This window comes from Anabas testudineus, chromosome 23 (assembly GCF_900324465.2).
Source record: "Anabas testudineus chromosome 23, fAnaTes1.2, whole genome shotgun sequence".
NCBI classification, from domain to species: Eukaryota; Metazoa; Chordata; class Actinopteri; order Anabantiformes; family Anabantidae; genus Anabas; species Anabas testudineus.
Window position 1 is genome coordinate 1,746,346 of NC_046631.1, and position 19,776 is coordinate 1,766,121.

At 40.9% G+C, this 19,776-nt stretch overlaps 1 protein-coding gene across 2 annotated transcripts; it reads right to left on the reverse strand.

Annotated features, from left to right (window-relative positions):
- Positions 1-43: 43 nt before the first annotated feature.
- On the reverse strand, positions 44-19,500 carry mkln1 (muskelin 1, intracellular mediator containing kelch motifs). Of its 2 annotated transcripts, none has more exons than XM_026362610.1 (18): positions 19,409-19,500; positions 18,248-18,317; positions 13,861-14,003; positions 12,714-12,802; positions 12,505-12,614; positions 11,626-11,818; positions 11,437-11,514; positions 11,093-11,158; positions 9,769-9,881; positions 9,377-9,589; positions 8,978-9,199; positions 8,686-8,815; positions 7,928-8,075; positions 7,561-7,675; positions 5,879-6,018; positions 5,284-5,386; positions 4,990-5,044; positions 44-4,646 (listed from the first exon to the last, which is right to left on the reverse strand). In XM_026362610.1, exons 1-18 carry the CDS (start codon positions 19,486-19,488, stop codon positions 4,525-4,527), a joined length of 2,190 nt encoding a protein of 729 aa, XP_026218395.1. In that variant the 5' UTR covers positions 19,489-19,500; the 3' UTR covers positions 44-4,524. The 2 variants fall into 2 exon arrangements, with proteins under 2 accessions (XP_026218395.1, XP_026218394.1); XM_026362609.1 differs by having other exon boundaries at positions 11,398-11,514.
- Positions 19,501-19,776: the final 276 nt, after the last annotated feature.

A 19,776-nucleotide genomic window follows, 5' to 3' on the forward strand; every position in this document is an offset into this window, starting at 1 on the left:
GAGCACTAGGGGGCAGAAACACAACTCAGACAGCAGTTAAGAAAACCTGAACAAAATACAATCTTTATTCATTATATACATTACATACAATGCAATACTACAGGGCTTTCTACACATTTCCTGTATCCACAGAGTAGTGCTCACTGATCTGAGAGTACCAGCCTTAAAACTCCTGAGGGGAATCAAGAAGAGGGCGAGATGGGAAACAAAATAGAACAGAAAATGACAAAATAACACTCCATACAGCAAACGTCGTCGTGTGAGGAGTTTTACCCTAAAAGAAAAGTAGTATTTGGCATTGAGTTGTGTACAAAGGTGCTTTCAGTAAGTCTTTTTACACAGTTTTCTTCTGGCACAAACAAAACAAACAAAAAACAAAAATGCTACAGCAAAGCATGATGAGCCATACATCTTGACAAAATGTCACCAACGCCTCACATAGCTTTTCATGAGCTCTGCTTTGTTTCTCTTTAACTAATAATCACAGATCTGCTTCCATTTCAGGGTAACGTGATCGAGTGATGCACATGGCATCCTCCAGCAAAACAAACACAAACACAAGTCAATTATTACGCTTTCATCCACTGATGGATTGAGGGATTTAACTGCTGTCTGAATAGCAGACACCTTCTATCTGCTCCTGCTGATGCTCAACTGTATGGAAAAAATATATATATAGACGCCACCAACATTTTACACTGATGATGGGTACAGCTGAAAAAGAGCACCTATAGCGACAGCAAATTACATTCTGAGGGGATTTTACATTTTATAAATTGAAAGATAAATATGTATTCCGTTAACCCAGGGCAAAGGGGAGTGGGAGAGCAAAACCTTGTTCTTGAACTCGCTAAATACAGATTAGGCATGAAGGGCATTCAATGCAAAGCATCACACAGTTGCACTGAAAACGGGGTTTGCAAAAATGAAGAAACTCTGTCAGACACACCACTGTTTCTACTTCTGCACGTATTAAATGTCCACATCGATTAATCCGTTGGACATTGTGGGACATAAACACATTAGTTTCTTGCTGAGATTTTGACCAACAGATACCACACCACTCTCACCTGGCTGCTAAATATGAATTCATCCAGCAGGTAATTTACCTAGATTTGCATAAAGACAGTGTTACTTTTGGACAGAACCAAACTAAGTGTCTCCTGATTCGATGTTTTTTATGCTAAGCTAAGGGAAGCTAAGCTAAGCTAATCATGATGCTAGTTTCATATTTGGCATACATGGGCGAATGTGGTGTCAATCTTCTCAGCGAACCTTCAGCAAGAACATACAAATAGTGAATTATTCCTAACATTACTCCCAACAACGTTCCCAAGCCTACTGCAGCTTTTGACCTTCCTTCAATGTGTCAGCAGGTGTCCGTTTAGTCCAGCACCATTTTACTTGTCACAGTAATAGTATCTCTTTAAAGTATCTCTCAGAAGAACACCAGTATAGTCCTTTAATTTCAAAATAAGTGCATTAGGTACAATTCATCTTATGTCTAAAATGCCACTCAATGGGGTTCATATAAGTTAGTCAATCTAGTTGATGTGTTCAAGTGACTCAAATCCTGACTTTCATTCTCATTTAACACAGTTAAGTAAACTACGTTTTTACCTTCAGTGTGTTTTTTAAAGTGAAGTCATGATTTTCATTGCCCTCAATGATCTCCAGGCTCAGACAGAAATAGAACTGAACCTGATTACCAACACATTATCTACACGTTGTGGTAACAGTCACAGCAGATGTGCCAAGAATGACAAGTCGTAGTGTTATAAAGAGTAACAGGTGCTGGCACAAGGGGGAGACAATCACTTGTTGCTTCTATCTGAATAATGTGCACTCCTTTTAGTCCTCGTAACACCTGACTAACCCTCATGGAAGACAAACTCGAAAACTCAAACGTGGAACTGGAAGTGAGCAGTAAGCGCCAATAAACATGGATCCCACAACTCCAGGAATCACAGCAGGTAAACATTTCAAATTGAACTGTCCATGAATTCGTCAGGGCTCCTCTTCTGTAGCTGAGCCCAATCTTAGACTTCTGATGGAAGACTTGAGCAGTGTCTAACTGACTCTAGCAATGTCTAAGCATCTACATTGGCTCTATTTAACTCGGGTTCATTTACAGAAAGCTTGATTTCATTTGCTTTCTCATCACTGCAGCACACTTTTGTATTTCCACCTAGTATTTAACATTTCATTGGTGAAATTTGATTTTTTCAATTTACTAAACCTATCACTTAATTCATTTCACAGAGTTTGACCTCAGAAATCAGCAGTTTTACATTCTTCCTATTGTATTGTAAATAAATCAAGTATCAGCAGATATAATAAATAAGTAGAGGATAATGGTGGCCACAGAACTCCTGCATAGTGTTTGTCCAGGTAAGCACATAAGACCAAAGGAATAATGAGCCACAGAGAGCAGGCAACCTAAAACCCACGCAGGTCTGCTAAGCTGTACTGAATGAGTCAAATAACAGCAACCAGCTCTGTGACAGGAAAAGGAACTTGTACCAGAGCCACTAAAATGTCTCCATTCTGATTGGCAGGAAGTTGTGGTTCAACTTTAAGTACGTGGACAGAATGATGGGAGACCTGTGACTTGTATGCTATTTTTCCTCACCAGTGCTAAACAGCTGGGAGCTAAAGCCAGAGGTGTATCCAAAAATAAATGAATACATGCGACAGAGAGAGAGGAATGTAAAACTTAAAGGTGTTTCATATGTGTGATTATGGGAGTTTTAGAATGTATGAAAGGTGAAAGTCTAATTTTTACCTTCTGCATCTTGACTAAGTAAACTAAGTAAAAGTAAACTCAATTCTGGCGTACAGATGATGATTTCATCAGTCAATTAATCAAATGTATCAAACTTACAGAACCTAAAGAAAGCAAATGAGACCAAATGCATTTGTGTATGAAGCTGTATCTAATAAAAGCCTTTTTCCTTTTAAGCATCTGCATGTATGCCTGCAAATTGATTTTTATGCCACATCCAACCCATGAACAGAGGCCATTTCTTTACTTTGCAAGTTGGATATTTACCCCCCCAAAGAGCACCAGTGGTTGTTGAGACGATGTGAATTCCTTAAACCAATCCAATTAAATAGCAACTATTTTGATAATTGGAAACTTATATTTCCTGTGGCCATGGTACAAGTAGAACTATAGTCAACAAGCTGGACGTTCCATAACTTTCCAGGCTAATGAGACTCTTATTCCTGGGCTTTTACTCAGCCCTGCCGTCTAGTTTACTAAACTCTTCACACTGATATTTGTGAGTTTAAGGAGAAAAATGGAAAGCTGCTCCTACGTATTTCTCAAACTGAAAGAACACAACCACAGCAGACCTAAAACACCTTTTCCCACTCTAGCTGTCACCAGCACTTCATTCACACGCACACCAGTTATTTTCAATTCTGGCCACTAGGTAATGATGAGTGTCACACGTGGAGCCAGAAACCTACTATCGTCGACCTTTCTATTTGATTGATTGATTTGAAAGAACAAGATCCACAGAATCTGTTCAATCCAAGGATCTTTGAAAACAATTCCTATATGTATATTTACATATTCTGTACACCACTTAACCACTTAGAAATAAGTTAAAGTCCATGAATTATTGAGGAAGAAAATTCAATTTCACTTTCTATCAGCCACTTTTACAGGGATAACAGCCAAAACCAATATAATGTATACTTATATATATATATTAAACTTTTCAAGACTCATTCTTTCCTTGTTCCTACAGGTTACGTTTTGCACATTAATGGCCGACATAGTCATAAAAGTGGGCATATGTTATCAAAAAAAGCAAACTAAGCAAGAGATGTTGAAATCTACTAAAAGAGAAGAGCTTAAGGGTAGGGAGAGTGAAGTGGTTTCCTGTTTCGTGATCTCACTGTCCTCTCTAAAGTACCAGTAATTCGGAACATTTGCAACATCTGGCCTGAATGGTAGTCATCTCATTATCTGTTTTGTGGATCGATGCCTGCAGTCGGCTGTCAATTGTGTGATTACAAAGCAAAATAGGGGTTTAGGTGGGGGGCTGGGGATCAACAAAACATAAACATTTCTGGGAAGAAAAGAAAAAAAACCACATCAAGCTGAAAAAAACAAAAAAAACAAGTGATGTTTGGCAGAGTTTAGAAGGGCTTTATGTGCTCTGACAAATCATCATTAAAACAGAAGAGACATGCTGGAAAAAAATAAACATAACACAGACACACACCTACCTCATTTTCTCATATCCAAAATCCCACAGTGTTATTGAGTTGTGTGTGTGTGTGTGTGTTTGTTGTGAGCATCACCACACGGTAACGCAGCCTATGACAGCAGCAGGTCAGTGTGATGCAGATGGAGCTGTTCCAGATGAACTGTACTGCGGTCCACCGATAGAAAAATAACAGGTCTCTGTCTCCTCCACCCAATCAGGTGTGTGGGTGTTCAGTCAGTCCAGTGGGAGAGAAAAAGGGTGAGAGTGGTGTGGGGAGGGAGACAGAGGAGGGGTGACGGGGCTAGAGGGTGATGAGGTCGACCAGGTTGCCCTTGGGCGGGGTCATGCTGTCTGGGAAGAAGTTGACGAGCGTGTCGAAGAGCTGCGTCCGCTGAGCGTATGTCTGGTCTACGTCTGAGAATCCTGACAAGGCACAGAGGAAACAGGAAAACAATAGTTCAACATTTAATTATTATCATCATTTCTGCCATTGGATTTCCACTGATTGACTAATCTAATTAACTGTCTTGTCACTTGTTTCAGCTTCAGTGTCAAACCTTCTGTTTATATGACACCTCCCACAGCCACATTATTGGTGCATTTGTTTACAAATTGCAAAAACAGCCTGAACTGTACAGGTGCTTGGAAAATTCTTTTTGAAATATGCAGGCAGACTTAAAAAGGGAGATGAATCTAATTCTCGCTCCTGCGTGGACAAAACAGTACAGGAAGTGTTTAGTATGAGTAAAGGTCAGGAGGAGTTTACCCAGTGGGATGAAGTCAGAGCTGGACTTGAAGAGAGCGGAGGGCAGGAGCTGAAACTGAAGCACATAACAAACATCCAGGTCACTTTAGCATCAATAGTAATGAACCATGGGTATTTTCTTCCACTTTCAATCTCTCTTTATTCCTCTTCTAGCTTCTTCTTACCTCTTAGCTTTAGCCATTATGCTGCTATAGATTCCATTTATTGTAAACATGCTACTTTTTATTTTGGAACAAACTAGCTGTCCTGCTAGCTTAACTACTAGCTTAACTAAACCTAAGGACGGCTTTATACCTCTTTGGTCTCATCAGGGTCTGTGTGGTCCACAGTGAGCGACAGGTCATTCTGGAGATACTTCAGTGCACTCAGAGGCTCTGACTGGGCTTTCTCCTCGAACCTGATGGGGCAACACACAATGACAATAAACATAACAGCCACATAATGGGGCTGCATTTATATTACTCAACCACTAGATGGCACTGGAACAGCAGCAAACACAACCATGGCTGTGCGTTTATCTTTTTCATCAGGACACGGTTGGAAGATTCCATGGCCTTTCCATGACTTTCCAAAAAGCTGACAAACACTGCTCTGCCCAGAAATGTTTGTTATTTCTGATTGTGAACAAAAGATCACTTCGACACCACTGTTGACATGTAGTCCAGCTGCAGGGCAGAGCCTTATATGAGAACAGTCAGTATAACACCAAGCCTGATTATGGAACATAGTGCAGGGAGTTAGTGCAGAGAGGATAGACAAATAATGCAGTAATTAGGAACAGCCTGTGAACTAGAGGGTGAATACTTGAACTAAACTCAATGGCACCTGCTGCTACCAGAGGGTTAAACATTACGATAAAACGTTATGTGAGCTTAAGAAATAAGCGGACCTGTATTTCCTGATGAGGTATCTGCAGTGTCGAAGCAGGTACTCCTTTGAGGGTCGACATAGTTTGAGGGACCAGAAGTCATCCAGACGCATCTTGGGTGAACAGGACTTCCCTGGGTTTCCACCAAACAGGTAATGCACCTGGAAACACAGGAAATACACACTTTTTAAAAATATACTGAATACACAAACTCAACAACACTAAATGGACATATACTAAACTTACACACTAATAATACAAACCAATTTCACGATCCGGCGACAGAAAGCATCATAAATATGTTTTATACTTTCTGATGTTGTCCTGAGCAGATCAAGTGAAAGGAAACTCCCACTCACTCACTGTGAATACTCCGGACTATTACCTGCTCTACTCATACCTGGGGACCTGTCTAGGGAGCTTGCAGGATAAAGCCCAGGTGACGTCTGAGCTGTCTGACTCAGACATTTGTGTTCTCACATGCAGCTCACCCAGGTCAAGTCTGCAGAATTTCAGGGTTTCAGAGGATGTGTGAAAGCAGCAACAGATGTGATATATGGTTTAGGATTTTTTGTCCTGTTGAAATATGCAACGCCTTCCCTAAAAGAAAGATGTCTGGATGGGAACATATGCTGCTCTAAAACCTGGATATAACTATCAGCATTGATGGTGTCTTTTCAGATGTGCAAGCTGCCTATTTCAAAGGCACCAATACCCCCCCACACCAACAGGGATGCATAACAAGCTGGAAGGTTTCTCTGCACTTTAGTCCAGAGGACACAGTGCCCATGGTTTCATATTTGGTTTCTTTTTTGCATGACAGTTTAACTTAAAACTTAACTTAAACTTTAAAAGTCTAACTTGCCGTTTTGGATGGCACAAAGTGGTTTTTGGAAGTATCCTGAGCCCATACATTTTTAATGCAGTGTCGTCTTAGGGCCAGAACATTATGGGCATCCAATACTGTGCTTCTGCCTTGGTCTTTGTGCCCAGAGATTTCTCCACATTCTCGGAATCCTCTGATATTATGAACTGTAGTTATTTAGCAATCTTACCTTCTATACTTTGACTGTCTAAGATATCTCCTATACCCAATCATTTTATTGACCTGTTTCCAATCAACATAAACAGTTGCTAAATGTTCTTGCAGCTCTTCCTTGCACTTATCCAGCCTTTCCTCTGTTGTTGTTTTCTATGAACTATTTGTTAACATGCAGTTAGAGCGGCATAAAGACAGTTAACTTTCTTTACACTGTTTAAAGGAATAAGAAGCTCAGTATCACTCATATCTGTACACTTGTGACTTCCTGGTTCGTCTGGTTGCTTAGCACACTAACATTGAAGTCACTGCTCCCATTCCTGATCACATCGTCACTCATTCACAGCCTGTATGATTTACACAACAGGCTTGTTAAGCTAATATCAAATTGAGATGAGAAGCTAAAAATAAAGCCCAACTGCTGAGTCTAATTAGCTGCATGAATAGATACATAACTTTTACATAACTATTAATTCCCATCTTGAAATACACAACACAATGACAAGATAGATGCAGAATGTGCATCACTAAGAGAGCTGATGATGAGTCTATATAAAGTCTGAAAAGAGCTGGAGCTCAACTTCAAAAAAGTGTCACTATGATTGTTTGTTGTGAACTCTGTGTGATAGTGTACTAACAAACTGTGTGCGAGTGTGTGCGTTACCTTGTGCATCTCATCGTAGACCAGCTGGTGTGCGAAGCGTGGACACGGCTCCTCCTCCTGCAGAGCCTTACTCGGGTTTTCTTTCACTGCCTGGTCATTTTTATACACACACGACCTGGAGCAGGAACACACACAAACACACTGAACAACACGTGGGATAACCATGACTGCATGGTTGGGAATGCGTTGATATCTGTGTAACAATAATATGTGTGTGTTGTTTTTTAGACATCCTTTCAGGTATCTGTTGTGGTGAGAGAGTGCTGGTGTGCTAGAAAGCATTTCCTGCGGTTGTGTGCACTTGTTGCAGCGACAATCTCAGAAACCTGTGCTGCACACACTGTGTGTTATTCAGTCTGCTGCCTACCAGTTGTTGCGAGCAATGTCGTAAATCCAGAAGGAGTTGCGGACGTTCTCCTCGCGTTTGTCCTTATCTTTGCTGAGGCCAGACAGCACGTGGATTTCATTGAGCTCAGGGTCGATGGTGGCTCTCTGGGTAAAGCCCGTCATCGGCACTGCAAAAACAACAACAGCAGCGAGGTCAACCGAGACATATTAGATAATATGGAGAAGCATCATAGAGGGAAGGAAATGAGTGAACTGAACTGACAAGAAAATGCAAAGATAAGAAAAACTACTTGATGCTAAATCCTGCCATGACAACATGGTAAAGAGAAGTGAGAAACACACAGCTCTCTTGTGATTATAACAGGCCTGAGATCAACTGTGGGTAGAGCACAACGGGTGGAGGACCACAATATAGTGTACTTTAACAGTGGCTTAGCACAGCACAACTATGTTCAACAGTCACACTGATGTAGGTCATATTGCATTTTTGCTCTAAATTGTGAACACAAAATGTTAAGCACAACATTTGCAATGAGCTGCACAAACTCAGCTGACTCAGCATTAGAGCTGTAGTGGTAAAACAGCTGTACCACTGAGAGACAACACAGACAGACAGAGCTCTGTTTCCACTGTGTTTGGGGTGGAGAGGAGCGTGCGCCAGCTCACGCTATACATTCTACCTTCTACACAGACACAGTGTAAAGTCAGCAAAGACAAAGCAAGTGATCGGTTGTGTTATGACAAGATCCTTTTGCTTAGCTTTAGTTAAAATCGTACCCATGCCCGAGTCCTTCTTCGTGCCATCAGATATGATCTCAACGTGGTCTCCATCCACATCATAGCTGAAGAAATCATTGAGGTATGTCTTTGACCTCTGGCCTCCGAACACATATAGACAGCGGTTTCTCTGTGGAGAAAAAAAAGAGACAGTGGGGTGAGCAAATTATAAAATCATGGCTAACTAACATGGCTAAGTAACATTGTACATTTACATAAAATGCAATGGGTCTGTCCTCACAGCGATAGAAATCAACTTAAAATGCATATTCAAAAGGCTGCCTGAACTCACTGTGTGGAAGAGCATGCAGTGTCCGATGCGGGACTGGATGTCTTCTGGCCCGGCATTACACGAGTCTTCCCGTAGGAGGCTCCATGTTCCGGCCTGGCAGTGGTAAGTATACAGGCCACTGAACTGAGGCTCTGACGTCCGACTGTCCTCCACACTGCCGTTACATGTCAAGATACGACCACCAAAAGTGTAGATCATATGCTTCTCCGAGTCCATGCACATCTGCAGCAAGAGCAGTGAGCAGAGAACAAAAGGGACAAGAGACAGAAACGTTAGTTTAGAAATTCAATAGTATAGCTACGAGAACTCTTAAAGACAAAGGCTGGTCACAGCGAATCTCATGCCGAGTCATTTTAGACCACCTTGTGTATAAATGGTGAATCAGAAGATCACAGCTACCTGATGGTCAAACACCAACTTTGGCCCGCCATCTGCCGACGTGTCCTCGCTGAGCAGCGTCCAGGTGTTGGCGTTGATGTCGTAGCGGTAGAAGTCGCTCTTCAGAGACTTGCTGTTCCTGACGCTGGAGTCCAGGTACCGGCCAAGTGTGTAGATCTGACGCCGCTGGGAATCGATGCACATCTTGTGGCAGGAGCGAGCACTCGGACCATTCTGATTGGTGCACAGGAGACGTGCATGATTGCTCAACTGTTTCAACTCGATTTCATGCACAAAACACTGGAATATGTTGAATTCTCATTCCCACAAATTTTCAGTTCAGACATTTATGAATAATTCATGGTATTTCTTGGTATTTTTTAATAACAACAAACATATTTTCTGAGTTTTACCTCTTTCTCAGTGTCTCTAGAGATGCAGGCCCACTGGTTCTCCTGAACGCTGTAAGCCCAGAAGTCAGCCAGGTCCTGTGTGCCATCCCAGCCCCCAAACAGGTACACAGTCTCTGCAGGGAAAACAACAACTGCTCAATAAGTGGACAAATTGCAGGTCCACACCATAAAAAATGGCAGACACGTGTGGTAAGACCACAGAGACTGTGGAGAGTGGGTCTTGTTGAGGGATGTGTGCCATATCATACCATCCACAGTATACATATTTACATGATAAAATGATATTACAATAATACAAAAATCATGACATAGCGTTGAAGCAGTATCACCCATCATTCCCTGCATGAATAAAATATTTAGTTCATACTTTAGTTTTGTTTTTGGGTAGCAGCACAGATAACATACACTTCATACTAGAGTCTAATAGCCTATACTGAATGCAGTGCACTGAAGCAGCAGCTGAAGACCATTAATGCTACTTTGGACACAATGCTGCTTACTTAGGGTAAGTGACAGGTCCTCTAACAAAAGATAATAGAATTCTGGGAGTCAGGGAAGATTAATTTGAGACTTCACCCCAAGAGAGGTGGTATGTCTCTCACAGGCTGGCAGCAGGTTAGGTGGGCTCCGATTGACAGAACTTTGACACAAGACTATGAATGTGTACCACCATTACAATGTTGGGACATTCAAATTCTCACTTTTCACATTAGCAAAGAAAATGTGTTGTAGGACATTCATATTATGTTCTCCATCTCTATTAGATGTGCTAGTCTCTGCTGCAAAAACATCATTGCTTGGATGAAACACAGGCCACTGGCTCAGGCAGATGGAAGTTGTGATTGTATCTGACTCTTGTGGAGGAAATAAGTTGTGCCATTACTGCTGCAATTCCAAAACAGAATACAGGCCAACTATTCAATGAGTCATTGATAATGATCGACAACTGGAGTCTTCTGTAATTTTTTCAAGATTAAAACAGCAAAAATCTATAGAAGGTAGTTGGTTTGCCCAAATCAATATTTGGGTTCTAAAAAAGCAGAATGACGGACATGATGTCATGACAGGTGACAGTGGGGTAAAATAAACAGCCATTCCTTCTTTACATATGGACTAAGAGTGCCTGCTCACACTCCCTTCTGTCAAAATAAAAGTGGTGATTTATGTGCTGCTGGAAGAGACATCCTAAAGAGTTTCCCGTTGGAGGAGAAGGGTTAATTTGATTACACAGTATCAAGCTTTGCGCCCTGTGCCTGTGTAGGCTGGTATGAGTCATAGCATTGGTTGAACAGCTAAGTCAAAACACTGGCTGCGTGGGTCTCACCAGTCTGGATGTCAATGACCATTTGATGTCCCCCCCGCATCCCGGGCCTGTTGTCGTCTCCGTCACCTGCAAAGAGGAGAGGAAGGAGGAGACAAGGATGGTGTGTGAGAGTGTGAGATAAAAGGATGACACAGAAGAAAGTGAGAGGGAGGGTAATGTAGGATGGGTGGAACAAGGAATGAAGGGAGTGAGGCATAAAAAAGGAAGGCAGCAGCAGTTTAGCTACAAGGCCACAGGGCTTTCAGTGTACTGAAATGATGAACTGACAGATCGGGAAGATTTCCCGTTTGAATAGATGGTCTCACTGTTCACGTCGTCTCTGTTGATTTCTTGGGCGCTTGTACCTTTGTTGCATTTTGGGATGATCTGACTCCACCTGGGCTTGTACTCCTGCTGGCTGATATACTGGTTAAACAAACCGTCTAGCAAGGAGAGAAGAGGATCAGACATTGCAGAAATAACCCAGACGCTACATTAAACTCAGCAGTAAGCTCTCAAGTTTTATTGGCATTTCGTCAGGTCAAGTGTAATACCTCTCACAGCTTTGTCTATGAGCTCTTCACAGGCATCAAAGTCTCCTTGCAGAACCAGCCGGTCATGCAGGTGTGTCAGCATAGGGTGCTCAAGTGCTATCCGAGTCTTCTTCTGCAGAGACTCGAAGGCCTCTGTGTAGTTATGCTGCCGGAAGTGCTTGAGGCAAAGACGGATGGCTTCCTGTTCTCTGTACTGTAAGAATATGGAGGAGAGAAAGAGATCAAGGATCAAATTGCTTCACAAACACAATCTCCTACTGTCTGCCACACGTGCTGGGTTTCACCATCAAACAGGCTGAACAATCACTTATAATATATTAATAAAATTTATATTATTAACAAAACTGTAATATAACGTTTTCTGTAACACGTCATTTGGCAGACAAACCATCTATGATATGTCATGTTATGGTAATTGGAGAAAAAGATGTTTTTAAAAAGACTAGAATGTAAATAGGACACACACATATATATAGGATACATAGTATAGTATTTACAACCCCAATTTCAAAAGGTTGGGAAAGTGTACAACCTCCATAAAAAGAGCATGCAACGATTTGCAAATGTCATAAACCCACATTAGAACGTAAACACATCAAATATTTCAACTGAAAAAATGTATCATTTAAAAAAATTGACGGTATCAACATGTCTCAAAAACAATAAAAAGTAAGTGGTACTAAAATATAAGGCAGCAACACGAACAACTTTTTGGATTTAAGGCTGTAGAAACAAATCAGTGATTTTACTTTACCTAGTTTTAGTTACCCAGTTCAGAGAAGAACCTGTTGCTGGTGTTTACGTAAGCAAACAGATTAATCAGGACTGGATCTGTAATCCAATCCATCTCTGCTGAAGCAGCAACCAGAGGGTGCTTACCTTACTGTACCAGTTAAGGCAGGGCTGCACCACATCAGGATCTTCAATACCGTGCAGCTCAATGTACCAAATGCTGAAGTTAAAACTAGGACCCCAAGACATAAGAGGCACTGAGACACAAAGAAAGATAATACAGCGAGTGAGAATAGTATAAAACCAGAGATGTAACATGCTGTATGCATACTTTGTCAAACTGTATCAGTTCTCACCTATTTTGACAAATCTGCAGGGAAACATCTGTTCATCTATCTTGTGCTTTAAGGTGAATGTTTCCTTGTTGTAGTCATTCTTAAGGCCACTGATAGAGAAGGACAAACATGAGGATGATGCAGCCATTTCAGAAATTGCATTAGTGGGTTGAGATGCCAACTACATCCATATTGTGGTACTTTAAGATAGCTGGCTGACTCTGGCAAATAACTAACCTTTATTTATCAGCCAGGCAGCTGCCAACTATGATGCGTCTTCTGCTTTACCAAATACGCTGTCTGGTAATATCGGGAAATTTGATGATTTCCTGCCTGGTGTTAATCACCGGTTACTGAGATAACTTTCCTGCACTGACAGCAGGTATTTCACAGATACTCCTAGAGTAGTGAAACACAGATTGCCAGATACTTTCCTTTTATTGTTGATACATATTACATTATTTGGCTCTAAGAAAAGGTAAATGTTTTGTTTTTTTAAATCATGATTTTTTTTGTCACTTGTCTACAACAACTGAATGAATGTAACAAACTGCAGAAAGACTAAATTCTGTGACACTAGGGAAATGACACTGTCAGATATGCTGCTTTGTGTTTCCACTGGGGAATGCAGCAGCTTGTCTTCAACACATCAAACGGGTCGATCCGTAATGTGAAACATGTTTAGAAATGCACTTCAGAGAGGTTTCAAAATCTATTCTGATTCAATATATTAAACACGATTTGCTGTCTTGTTTCCTGCGTTTGTCTATATAAACTGTAGACTTGCAACCTAACAATTTAACTGCATTTCCCAGAAACATTCGGGCAGTGCATGGATTTACTATTGTGTGAACGTCCAATGTTTAAAGGTCATTATCTACAAACATTGGGGGACTTGCACTGTGCTGTCCCCGAACGCCTCACGAAACAGATCACTGAATGCAAAACACCAGAGCTGATCGCAGATCATTATTTCCATTGCCATGGTTGAGATCTGCCTATAATACCAGAATACTATACTGATAATTCAAATTCCATAAAGATTAGGTTGTATTCTGATGAAAAGCTGTCCTCCAGTGAGCTCAATAAATCCTAAATCTTCTCACAAGGCAACAAGCAATGATGCATTACACAGATAATGCATTTGGAATGGTGTTAAGCATCTCACCTGGACAAAAGCTCTGTCATGTTCTCTTCACTCATCCCACCAAACACTTTAAACTTCTTCAAGTTGCAGACATGAGTCTTCTCATACTTCCCAAAGGTGATGCTCTGAACGATTGCCGGCCTTTCCAATTTCAAAATTAAAAACTGCATTTAAAAAAATAAGAGACAAAAGAGGAGAGACAAATATTAATATGTTTAGAAGCCTTCAGAAATTGCTTGTCAAATTTCCTTCATTTGTGCACAGCCTCATTCAAGTGCCCTAACAAGTTAGGACATTAGATGAGATATCACTGGTGGCCGACAGGAAGAGTAAAGACTTCAGCCTGATTAAATGTGTCAAGGAAAGGTGGCATTTAATGAACTCTATGAACAACTGTTTTCACATTTACTTGTAAAAGCAATGAACATGAACACTTGGATTAAACTGTTAACATTGATGTTCCATGAGTCTTTCCACATTAAGTTTGCTTTGAACCTTTATGATCAATAAAAAAAATAAAAAATAAAAGCAGCCCTATTGACTTGTGTGTCTCCTGTCGGGCGCTAGCCTCGTCCTTTTGCCTGGGTCTGTCATGAGTCAGCATAAGATAAAAAGACCTCATCCTCTCATAAAGCTTCTGCAATGACTCATAAGTTGAAGGACATCATTTACGAATCTGTGCTTGTAATTGGGCCCACATTTCCTTTTAATTGGTTTATAGGGGAGGAACAAACCATTCTAGTCATCTGCATTTCAGGTCTCAGGCAGTCACGCAGTCTTCTATGCTGCTGTTTGGCACAGATCGTATTACTGTACTGGTTTGCTATGAATACATGTGCCAACATTGGGATTTTCACAATGAACAATGTGATATATGAGATGTTTTCATAGATCAGGACTGTATTTACTTTGCATGAACATGTTTTTTGCAAACGCTCGTTCTTTCCTACATGTCCTACCTCAGCATTGTTTCACTTCAGGCACTGATTTCAAGTAAACTTTAGTATATGCCTGTAGTATCTTTGTCCTGGAGCTAACTAAAAGAACTATTGCTCTTTTAATATTTCATACTTTTTTAAAGCAAAATACAATATTTATTTATTTAAAAAAATAAATTAAACAGTAGGGTTAATAGTCTGATACCACATGGAAGAATCTGCTACTTTGCCATGCTCAACTGCAAATAATCAGGTTTGGTGAGCAAATTTCAGTCACTGACCACGTCTTCCTCAATTGACTGTATCTATTGAAGCACATTTAGGTGGTTTTGATAGTCTCATGAGAGCTTTGTTTAACTAAGTCCACTTGTGTTTGCATGACTCTCAAACTGTTTGCAGTGACTTTTGACCTGGTTTGCAGAACAGATGTTGGTTAGGGTTATGATATTGTCACTTATATCATTACAGCAAAACCTCTGTAAAATATTGTGTAGCTTTAAGACGATATTGCTCACTCCTACCAGACAGTCATTCCTTCTTTTTACAGTACCTCTGCTGATTGGCATATTATTAAGCAACACACTTCAAAACACAGGAGCACATACAGTACAGAAACTATTATTATACCTCAAGACTCATACTAGCAAGGCTGCAACTAGGTGCCGATTTAGTCGCTTATCTCTGTTTCATGATTAGGAAATGCAAAAGACATTGTTATTCCACTCTATACCATGCTGCTGCTTTACCAGACATAAACATGAGGAGAATTTTGACACTAGCATGCTCAACCCAATGAGTGAGTGGTTAACCATTGTTTTGAAATACTTGATTTCCTCTTGTCATACAACACAAACTTTCATATTTAACCTCAAACTCGGGCTGTGTGCCACAGCGTTGCAGCAGTCACTCAATCCAAGAGATTCAAAGAGAAACAACCTTTTCAATCGCACAGAGAAGGCAGACAGTTCACACCTTTGCACTTCTAGGTGGGGTCGTCTTGTAGATAACAAGGATGTTTCTGTTGTGGTACAGATGTGCATTTATTAGGACATTCCTAAATGAGTCTTCAGGATGCATCAATAAAGGATAAACTATAGGACAAACGTGCAGCTCACATTAATACAGTTACACATATTTACAACTGAAATGAATGTGCAAGTGCATTTACAACAGCACAGACGAGCAACCTTTTCTGCCATGCAAAGTGACATTCAGCAGCATTGGTCAATCATGTTTATTATCCACTGTACAACCCTGCAGAAAATTACAGCAGATAGCAGTCCTTGAAACTAACTCATGTGTAACCAGGTTTCTCATCAGCTTTTTACTAGAGCATATCTGCACGACAAGACTGCAGACAAGGAAAGAGCTGAGTTTGAGTCAATTTTCCAAAACAGGGGATACACCAATGCACAAAAAACTACAACTGACAAACTCAAGGCTCATGTCAACTACCAGCATGATTTCAGGGATGCATGTACTGTATTATGGCCCTGACAGAGACCTGGCTCAGAAAGACTCGGACTCCGCTATGTCAATCTACGGCTTTGGTGCGTCTTGGCACACAGACCGCATCCTTCAACTACCGGCAGGTCATGTGGAGGTAGTGCTGATATTTATGTTGAAGATTCTCGGTCATTCAGATGTACGTATTTATGTGGATAACAGATTATGTTAAACTATTGTAGTGAAGGGAATGTTTGTGCACTAAATATTTAGAACTTTTATCTGTGTCCACGTGGCCTTTTTACCTACCTCTGGGATATTAAAGATCTAACTTTTGTGGTCAGCGCCTGAATCTCTTACTGTGAGGAAACCATAATTTATGAAAAGGTGATTAAAGTCTAGCCTAACGGTAAACCACAGGTGAGCAAAGAACTGAAAGTGCTGCTTGATAGGAAAAGACTGCTTTTCAAGCAGGAAAATTCTTCAGAGTTACACTCACTGCAGAAAGAAATCAAATGTGAAATCCACAAGGCCAAACTGCTATACAAACACAAAGCTTGTATTGACAGCACTAAATAGCTCGGGGTCTGCATAGGATAGTATCAGCATCATGGTTGGAACAAATGGCAATGATAAGAAGAAAGTGGCTCTAGAGGGGTTTTCATCTGACCTAGAACTGGCCCAAGAGCTCAATAAATGTTATTTCTGATTTGATGTGCATGACTTCAGCAGGGAAACAACTGCTTTGAAGAAAAATTTAAGCCCCTTCTTTCACACAAAGCTGAAACAAGTCCTGGTCCTGATGCCATCAACAGCCTAACTATGAGGAATTGTGCTGAGCAGGTCGGACACATTTTCACATAAATTTTCGATTTGTTCCTCAGCCAGCAAAGGGTGAGAACTCTGTGGAAACGCTTGACTGTGGTCCCTATTGCTAAGCTGTTCCACCTCGGGTTACTGAATGATTATAGGTCTGTAGCATTAACCTCACTGGTTATGAATTTATTTGAGAAGTTAATTAGAAAGGTCATATTAAGCCACAAAAGTCCCCCTTTTGGCCCCCTTGCAGTTCGCCTATAAAACCATTAGGGTAGTACAGGATGCCACCATAACACTCCTTAACTTTAGAGAGTGAGAGTGAACGGACACTTCTCTGAAAGGACCACAGTATCAACTGGTTCACCACAGGACTGTTTTCTCTCTCCTCTCTTATACACAAATGACTGTATCAGCAGGTTTGAAAATTATTGTATATTAAATCTGCAGACGACATAGCGATCGTCAGCCTACTGAACAATCACGGGTCGTCTCATGGTCCTGTGGTGGATGAATTTATAAAATGCTATTCTGAATCCTTCCTTGAGTTGAATGCAACAAAACCTAGGGACATGTGTATTGATTTCAGACGTAATGCACCAGGTTCAGTCAGAACTGTAATAAATAGACAAGCTGCAGAAACTGTCAAGTCCTTTAAATACATGGGCATCATAATTGACAATGAACAAAATACAAACATGATGTGCAAGAAAAGTCAACAATGTCTTTTTGGTCTACGAAAGCTGGCCATGTTTCATGTTGACAGAACTCTTGTTGACAGAGCTTTCATTAAAAGTGTCCTTACATTTTCTTTTATCTGATGGTTTGGTTCACTCAGTGTTAAACAAAATAATTAATTAAATTGGATAATTAAAGTTTGTAGTAAAAAAAATCATTGGAACTCCATTAAGCAGACTGTCTGAACGCCATAGGAAGCAGCTATCGAACAAGGTAGTCACTCCTGTACGACAGCTCCCAACCCCTACACTGAGTTTCATGAGCCAGAACCAACAGATATACTCCTTTCTACCCTCAGCTATCAGTATGGTGAACTCGGAGAGACGATGGTGATGAAAGTGCTGGTACCTACTTGCCCACACAACTTAGTGCAGTTCACACAATCACATCAAATTCCTGTTGAATGGGGAGATTCATTTGTCTATCAAGTCACGTGATGATGCAGTTTGTCTGGCCAGCAGTGGACCTACCTGTGGAGGGTAGTTGCTCTCAGAAGACCACCTAGACGACTGATCGTTGGGTTTGTCCACCAAGATATTCCTAAAAAGCACACACATAATGACAAAGAGAAGTTTAATTTATCTCTGCGGTACATCACAGAACCTACAAGCACTAGAGACATAACAGTGTTATGTCAAAGTTATGATACAAGCATCACAATTAATTACACGGCAAAATAAGCTGGGGTGTGTATATAGAATCTCACTTTTATATGCGGTCCAGTTACATTTTGCTTACAGGTGCACTGACTCCAGTCGATAATATTACTACTGTATATGCTGCTAGATTGTAGCTGTTAACACCACCGTCCACTACAGCTACCATAGTGCTCAACAACAACAGCATCAGGCGAATGCTATACAACTATGAAAGACGTGAAATTATAGAACTTAGGAGTAGTAATATGTTTATGCGTCTCAAATTGTGACAGTCCATCTCCTAATAGCACGTTTGACATCAGGCTGCGTGTAAACAAGCTGATCTGCGTTAGCTATTGCTGCTAAGGCAGAGCAGTTTGGTTAGATAACAGCAGCTAATGCTAGTTAGCGTTCCCTAATTCAGCTAGCACGAACGAACAGGTAGCTAACGTGGACGCTCGTTATGGACGTACTATGACACCGGGCTGCACATTAAGAAGCTAAATTGTGAAATACGGTGGTGTTTGAACAACTCAAGTGTGTGGTTCCATCAATTTTTCTGATCGAGCTCATTTTTATACGAAGTACCATGTGCCTTTGATCCAAAATGAGCTCTTCTCAAAATAAGAATATGCAACCGAACGTAAACAAAGGAACTAAACGGGACAACAGTGCAGAAGAAACATACTCTAATGTAGTCAACTGTCTAAATGACGCTGGCAAATAACTACAAGTTTGCAAGAAATATTTAAACGTTGCCTTATCGCTTAGACAACCGAGCCAGCCGTCGTTTAGCTACCACGGGCAGGTACGCATTCAAATCAAACGCCCCTAGTGCTACTGACAAAGCTAACGCTAGCTAGCCCGAATCGCAGACAAGCTAGGCTATTCGGGCCGGCTAAAGAAACACAGCTGCACTGAGGCGATAAAAGGTCACCAGTGCTATGAATACCCAATGTACACGATGAGCCGGTTGTTATGTGCATTACTCACTCAGGTAAATACGTAGAGGAATAAGAGCTCCATTTAAAAACGCTGAAAGTGAGGACTCTGCTCTCTGGAACCGCAGCCATCTTGTTGCAGAAAAAAACAAGCAGCGGGAGGCTAACACGGAGCGAGCGGTGACAGTCTTAAAGAGACAGTGCACCCTGTTCTGTTGGGTGTAATCTGAAGGCTACTACCTCAAAACTGTAGTTAATGGATAATAAGAAGAAGAAGATGATACCTATTTAGTATGGTGGTCTTGAGAGCAACTTAAAAAAACAAATGCAAATAGAAATTTCACCAGCAAGTAATTTCACCAAACTGATCATCATGCTTGGTTATCCAATAGCAACACACTCAAAAGCACAGCTAATTAA